Genomic DNA, 8,233 nt, shown 5'->3' on the forward strand with positions numbered 1-8,233 from the left:
CTATCCGGAAAAAAAATGAAAACTTGGGGACTATTCAGGTAATTTTAGAAAGTTGGGGACTATAGGTGAAAAAAGGCGAAACCACAGGGACTATCCGGGCATTTTTCTCTTCATCAAAATATGGATTTCACTCCTGATTTGGTATAATTTTCCTCGTTCGTTATGAGAAAATCATTGATAAATTGCTAAAATCAGCATTGTTCAAACTATTTAGTCGAGAGTTTGCGGCTTTCACACCTAATCTCGACTAAATCGCTTGGCTCTATTTGAAAATTCGAGTGCAGTGATAGCGAAGAATATCAGAATATAGCACATAAGCTTGGTCTGTTGGTTCCTAACTATAGTCTAGGTCTCTAAGACAGCGACCCGGACTAGGTCGTGTCCAGCCTAATTCCCTATAGTTATGGCTCTGATACCAATCTGTCACACCCCAACCGACGGCGGAATCATCGGGGCATGGCACTGAGCGAAACAGATTGTCCAGAAGTTTCCATAACAATTATCATCACTATTCAGTTTAAATAACGCGTCCCATACCGTGTCCTAAATAACAAACAAATTATTACAGATAACAACTAGTCAAATATTCTGTTCCGACAACTCAGATTTAAATAAAAACAAATAAATATTGTTCAAATGCTCCTAAAGACCCAGCCTGACAAGATCTACAGACAACTATGCTCTAGTTGCTCTTTCCTGACAGACAACTATTTATTGGGGGCCTCTAGAGCTTTATTCTAGCCTCGCTTTCCTAGCAAGTAAACATCTTAAACACCTGTCACATACGTTAAAATAAAGTCAATACATATAATGTGCGGCGGTACGTCACGTCGTATATTTAACTCGAGTAAAACCATAAAAATGTAGATAAAAACTCTCGTGACGAAATGTAGATAAAAACATTTGTGTCGATATATTCGCAAATCACGAAAAAGTCACGTCTTAAATAAAACTTCACTAAAACCGTGACATATACAAATTTATTACAATTAATAAATAAATTTAATAGATAAAAACTATAATCAGTCTAAAAGTAAAAATAATATAGAAAACATAACACACAAACTGTTTAACATATTTAATACATAGAAAAAAAATCATTTGAGTATAAAATTATTAATTATCTATATTTTATATTTGGTAAAATAAATTATGCCTAGGTTTTATGTGTCTAAACTTAAAACGAAAAAACTTTTGTTGTCTAAAATAAAAAGAAGATAACTTTACTGTAGTTAGTGTGATGCAATTTAATATAGATTGTAATGTAATGTAATGTAATTGATGTAATAACTTATATCAAAAGATGATTTTTCATCTATAACCATATTATAAAATTCATAATTACATATAGTTCTCAAATGAACAATTACCCCTTTTTAAATGATTTTCAATGGTGCTTCCTAAGCTAGACTCAGGCTTAAGGCATAGATGAGATTAATCATTCAAAAGTTAGGCGTTATCTAATAATCTTCCTACTCATAACTTAGTGGTATGGTAATTCTGTGTTTACCCCACAAAATGATGTAGGTTCAAATCCTTGTAAATGCGACTGTAGGTGTAACAAATCATTAGTAGAGAAAAAAAAATCTAATAACCATCTAGGAGTTGTATTTAGGAAAAAAATATATATAATAACCATCTAGGAGTTGTATTAAATATAACAGTGAACACATTATTTTCCTAAATAATTTCTTTATATGTTGACTAAAATAATAAAACTGGAATGTTATTTATTTAGATGACAAACAACAATAGCAATAGTAATAAAAATGTCTTTTGTGCCGATAATCGAAATGGTAAGTTATGTGGAACTAATGTTCTTGAACAACCTATTGGTAAACTTTATTTAAACAATGTAACATCTACAACTATAGATGCTTACATGTCACGTGATTTAAAAATTAGCATTGATGTGGGGTAAAATACACATATTTGTCCCGTGTAAATTGTATAATTATTGTATAGTTATTTATTCTTTTTAGTTAGTTTTTATTATTATATTATATTCTTTTGTGTTTTGGCAGGTCCTGGTGCGAATGGAGCAAAAACGAGTAATATGAAAATGACCAGCCAGTTGGGCAGAGTAGGATGCCAGAGACTGAATTAAAATTGCCGCCATTTTTTGTGATTGGGTCGAGGCCACTTATCTCTATTTTATAAACTCAAGGGACTAAAGTGCAAAATGTTGAAAGCTATTTAAAAATAGGTTACCAAAGATGAGGGGCTATTCTTGCAATATGCTGAAAAGATGAAATTAATTCCAATCATAAAAGAATCCTTGTTGACCGAATCTGAAGAGTTTGACTGCCATCTATTTTATTTCTTTGAATTGGATTTCTACAATAACATGATGCCTGGCCCAACATCAATTTTGTGATCGCAAAAAGAAGCCCAACTTCGTGAAGATGGTCCATTGCGAGACATGAATGGCCCAGCAGAAAAGAATATTTGGGGGACTTTGGTGGACGAATAAAAAGAAGCACAAGACATTAACTGTTGACGACAACTGGAGACGGCAGAAGGAGGGAGAGCCGCACGAGGATCGACTGGACGTTTGTGAGAGTACCTTTTGCAAGAGAACACGGCTGGGGAATAATTCGATCGAAGTGGAAGCATAGAGATCAAGGATTAACGGGTTCTGACTTCCTGGTTTTTCTTGTTATCTATTTTTATTGTTTGACATCGATGAATTCTTGTTCTAGACTTTGTGTAATTGTTTTTAAGACCATGTTTTCTGGCTAAAACTCATAAACTACCTAGGCGATGATTATGGCATGACAAAGATTGGGTTTTTATATGATTATTGATGTGGTTGTGATTTTTCTTGCATTGTAAACACTATGTTAGTTTATCTTGGTGCGTTTGTGTGCTTGTGATTTCTTACTTATTGTTTATTTGTTCCATTCAATTCTTGGTGACGGTCTTTATCACGTAATAGAGTTGAATTAGGGTTTTTGACTTAGGTGAGTGTCTATATCACATAATAGGTCATTAATTCTTTAGGGTGAAAATCTAGTAAGTAACCTTAGGAACAATATTCGGTCATTAATTAAAATCAAGTGTGCTGCTAGACTCGTCGCGGAAAGGCTCGAGGATATTGGTAGGTCTAGGAGTAGTTAAAAGGAATTAACTGCCCATTGTCTATCAAACCAAGATTAAACCCATAGTTGCTTTAGACGTTCGCGCGGCAAAGTAGAGCGTCTTACATAAGCACTTTCAAGAAACTAGAGGACGGACAAGAAATCTAGAAAACCGGTAGTTTAACAACCTCTAGGGAATCTTAGTGTGCTCTTGAGAGGGATTAGGGGTCCTTAGATTTCCCTAGAGGTGAGAATTTCAAGATCCCGGTTTCACACCACATCATTATCATTTAGGAATCCATTCCGAGTTTAGCCTGCGTCTAGCCTAGGTAGTCTTCACTCTCACTGATCAGACCCTTTGCTTGTGTTCGTGTCTAGCTTGCTAGTATTATTTTATTATTTTATTTAGGATTTTTAGAAACCCCCCCCCCCAAATTAATAAACAAATTAGTATGTCGTGTCAGTCCGAGTCTAGATAGAGTCGTAGCGTAGTCAATAGAGTCTCGTGGGTTCGATACTCGGACTTACTTTAGCTTTACTACATTCGATCGGTACACTTGCCGATTGTGTGTTTAGGGTTTAGGTCGAGTCTTAGTTTATAAATTTAAAGCTTAGAGAGTCTAGAATTAGGGTATTTTAGTTAGTTTATTTTGACCCACTTTCAGCACATCAAGTTTTTGGCGCCGTTGCCGGGGACTCTTGGCGATTGCGCTGATTACTTTGTTTGGACTTGCTTGACATATCACGTGCTATTTGTTTTCTTTGTTTGAGTCGTAGGTGTCTAAGTGTTTTAGTGTCTTTTTATAGTTAGTCGAGTCGGTTTATAGAGTCTTCTTACTTGTTTGTTTTCGGTTTTTGCAGTGGATGCCCCATACGCGCTCGCAGGGACCGCCGCCGTTGCCGTTTGCACTCAGGTCTTCCTTCTCGTCATCTACGTTTGAGGTACGTGCTTCTAGCTCTACTTCATTTTCTGTGTCCACCCCCGTTTTCGGTTTCACACCCAAGCCATCCCCATCACCATCCCGTTCCCGTTCGCCTAGTCCTCCCGCTATGGCGAATCGTACCGTTTACCAGCAGGCCACCACCGGCTTCGCCGGTGGTAATTCCCCCATCACCCTTCCGGATATCCCGAACGATCGGTCCTGGCAGATTCCATCATACATTATGACCGCCATTGCTAATTCATGCCAGTTCCACGGTCGGGATGACGAGGATGCCCCCGCGCATATCAATCGCATCACTCGTCTCTGCAGCACCTTCTCCATTGAGGGTGTTAGTCTTGATGCTAGATACCTCCAGGTTTTCCCATTCTCACTCGCTGGACGCGCGGCTGCGTGGTTCGATTCCCAGCTGGCTGGCACTTTTACTACTTGGGCACGTCTCCGCGATGCATTCTTAGCCAAGTATTTTCCGCCAGCAAAGGCGTCTCGCCTTCGTGACCAGATTCATTCTTTTCGCATGGAGCCAGATGAGCCATATCATCTAGCTTGGGAGCGTTTTCAGACCCTGCTATCCCGTTGCTCTCAGCACGGGTTATCTGATTGGGCTTTAGTAGAAAAATTTTATAATGGTCTTACTCCTGAGATTAGGGCTCGTTTCGATACCTCGGCAGGAGGTCAGCTTATGGGTAAGAAAACAGTAGCAGAGTGTAACGATTTATTTGAGAGTTTTGCCCACTCCGAGATGGACTACAGCGCTACCAGCAGGACTTCCATTCCTGTTCATACCACCTCGGCCGGTCGAGGGGTAAACCAAGTTAGCTTGGATTCATCGGTAGCTGCTGCAGTCGAGAGAGTGAAAGAGAGTTTGAGGCAGGAGTGGAGGCATGAGTTGAGTGAAATACAGAAAAAGGTTAATAGGTGTGAGGTTTGTCGTGGAGGGCATGATACTATAGAGTGTCCCACTCTCACTCTTGAGCAGGTGGAGTACATAGCTGACCAGTCTAGGGGTCCCTTCAATAATTCTAGTGGTTATCGTTCGGCTGGGAATCCTCCTGGATTTCCATCTGGTCAGTATCAGAGTAGAGGGCCGGGTATTTATACTAGTTCTAATTCGGGGCAGTTTAGTGGGTCAGGATCGGGTGGTCAGCCTGCGAGTGGGGGAGCGTCGGAGAGTAGTGTGAGTAGGCTAGAGGAGATGTTCGCCAGGTTTATGACTCAGCAGGAGGCGTTCATGAAAAATCAGGAGCAAATTAACAAAAACAACGAGCTCCAGTTCAAGAATCAGCAAGCCGCCCTCCTCGATCTCCAGAGGTCAGTGGGCGGGCTTGCTAAGCAGTTACAGGAGCACCCACCGGGTCAGTTTTCGGGGAACACTTTCCCGAATCCTGCGAATCATTCGGTAAATGCTGTTACTACCCGTAGTGGGGTGAGTCTAGGAGAGGTTGTGAGAGAGAGTGTTCCTGTTGAGAGTGATGAGGAGGTCGATGAGGAGATTGAGTTGGAGGCCCCAGGCAAGGTGCAACATAGGCTAGACCCAGCAAGTACCGCACACGCCGAGGAGCCTCCCGTAGAGAAGAGAGTAGGAAAGCAGCCGGTTAGGGTTAGGTCACCGCGAGAGGTTGACATTTCTCGTCTTCCATTTCCCGCCCGAGCTAGGCAGCAGTCGTATGTTAGGGAGTATGAGAAGTTTCTTGAGATGTTCACCCAGCTGAAGGTGAACCTCCCGTTCATAGAGGCATTGAGATCGATGCCGAAATACGCCAAGTTCCTTAAGGATTTCCTTAAGCGTAAGGATAGGATAGGTGAGAGTTCTAGTGGCCCATTGAGAGGAGAGTGCTCTTCAGTGACTTTAAATAAACTCCCCGAAAAACTCACCGATCCGGGCGTATTTACGATCCCTTGTTTGTTTGGTAGTGGCGTGGAAAACCACGCATTGGCAGACTTAGGCGCTAGTATAAATTTAATGCCATACTCATTTTACGAAAAACTAGGCCTTGGTGAGTTGAAGCCATCTCGTATGACCCTGTCGTTAGCGGATAAGTCGGTTAAGTATCCTAGGGGGGTCGTAGAAAATTTGTTGGTGAAAGTGGATAGGTTTGTCTTTCCGGCCGATTTCGTAGTGCTAGATATGGAGGCCGATGAGAAGGTTCCACTTATTTTTGGGCGCCCGTTTTTGAATACCGCCAAAGCGCTTATAGATGTTTTCTTAGGTACAATTACACTTAGAGCGGGCGACGAGTCAGTGGTTTTTGAGGTGAATAAGATGAGAGGGTCGGGAGATCGAGTCAATGCGGTATTGGTAGTGGAAGAGAGTGACACAAGTGGGGGTAGTAAGGTTGAGAGTGGTCCGAATTTAGAAAATGTGCTAAAACCCAAGTGTGGGGACCCACCCGATAGGCGATTAGAGTGGATAGAGGAGAGATTGTTTAGGTTGGAATCAAGGTTCGAACCGCCGAGTGGAGAGTCGAGAGTTTGGGGAAGCTACGTGGAAGCTAAGGATATTACGGGTGCTTTTAACGATAGTAGTGCTACGGCCCGTACGAGTCGATTTGGAGGTGAGCTCCGCCTATTTGATCCTCCGTAATTTTGTGGACAGTTGGGGTTAGTTGTAGAGTTTGTATAGTGAGTCGTTGTCCGTGTCGTGTCGCTAGTTTAGGTGTCTTCGCGTCATGTGTCGTTATTTGTGTTTTTGTGTCTGTTTTGTGTTTTGTCTAGTGTTTTGCAGGTTGCATCACCTTTGCGTGGCCGAGAACGACACCCGAGCAGCATCACAGGTTCATTCATTTTCCGCTTTTAGTTGCAAACATCTATTTTCAAAAGACACCCGAGCAAGAAAAAGTTCAAAACCACGGGAGAAGGCTATGAGAAGGACACCTGGGATAGTGTTTCAGTGGCTCTTGCCAGGTAAGTTCAAATTTTTGTGTTCTAACCCGTTAAAAATTCTAAAATCATTTTATAATTCCACTACAAAATTTTTAAATGTTTATGAGAAACGGGTGGAATTAAATGGGTTAGATCAGGTTCAAGTCAAGGAAAAGCCTCCTGATTAAATTCAAGTGTGGGGAGGTTTTGTAGAGTTTGTATCGAGTTGTAGTTTTTGTATAATGAGTCTTAGTAGTTTTTGAGTCGTTTTTTTTTAGAGTCGGTACTGCTTTGGGTTTGCTTTGTTTTTGTTTGTGCAGGTTTGGATTGTACCACCCGTACTCAATCTCCATTCGGGTGATTTCGGAGCTGCCATATTGATACAACCCAAGCAGACTAGGCAACGATCGTGAAGGAAATGCTATACGATCGTTCGTTGGATTCAAGACTTGTACAGCTGGCACTGACTTTTGTCCTAACCAGCTAAGTCTTTTCCAACTCTCTCTGTATTTTATTTCTTTCTTATTTTTTTTTTAGTTTCCGTCTCTGCATTAGGGACAATGCAAATCTCAAGTGTGGGGATGGGTAACTGCTTTTTAGGTTAGTTTGAGTCATAAAAAAAAATTTGAAAAATACAAAAAAATTAAAAAATCCAAAAAAAAATGAAAAAAATCAGAAAATGTCTTTTGGAATAAGAAATTTGCAAAATAAAAATGGAAAATGATTGAAAAGTTGGATTTTTGCTCGGGTTCAAATAATAATAATATGAGATAATTTAATTGAGCTTGTGTCTAGTTTGGGATATGCGGGTAGGCTCGATTCGGTTTTGGGTTCCTTTGATCTTAATACATCTAAATGTCGGTCTACTAGTGGGTTCTCATCTAGGGAAAGTGGGGAAATTGAAACTGTCAATAATAACATAAGGGGCACCGTTATAAGTTAAAACCGTTAGAGTTTGTGATCATGAAAAAAATAATAAATAAATAAGCGAGCTAGAAACTAAATGAAAGTAGCCATTCTATGTAATCTGTGGTTGGGGATAGCGACTCTACAGCCGGAATACCGCTAGAATGTGTGAAATCGACCTTGCAAAATAAAAAGTACCGAGGCCTATGTAATCTGTGGTTGGGGATAGCGACTCTACAGCCGGAATACCTCTAGGATTAGGGAAAGCAACGTCTACGCTCGTAAATGAAAAAAAAAAGAAAAAAAAATGAAAAAAAAAATGGAAAAATAGATTTGATTTTAAACTCTCTTGATCTTGGTATAAGGCGGTTAGGAAATAACCCAGTGGTGGTTCCTTTTGTCCTATAAGCTTGAGGGGGGAGTAGGTGGACTTGCAATTCGTAG

The 8,233-nt window shown here is 40.5% G+C and overlaps 1 protein-coding gene across 1 annotated transcript; it reads left to right on the top strand.

Annotated features, from left to right (window-relative positions):
- Nucleotides 1–1,957: 1,957 nt before the first annotated feature.
- On the top strand, nucleotides 1,958–7,503 carry LOC110904506. The gene is made up of 2 exons (XM_022150347.2): nucleotides 1,958–2,635; nucleotides 3,942–7,503. The coding sequence occupies exon 2, from the start codon at nucleotides 3,945–3,947 to the stop codon at nucleotides 6,603–6,605; it is 2,661 nt and encodes an 886-aa protein (XP_022006039.1). The 5' UTR covers nucleotides 1,958–2,635; nucleotides 3,942–3,944; the 3' UTR covers nucleotides 6,606–7,503.
- Nucleotides 7,504–8,233: the final 730 nt, after the last annotated feature.

The sequence above is a fragment of the Helianthus annuus genome, chromosome 16, assembly GCF_002127325.2.
Source record: "Helianthus annuus cultivar XRQ/B chromosome 16, HanXRQr2.0-SUNRISE, whole genome shotgun sequence".
Lineage (NCBI taxonomy): Eukaryota > Viridiplantae > Streptophyta > Magnoliopsida > Asterales > Asteraceae > Helianthus > Helianthus annuus.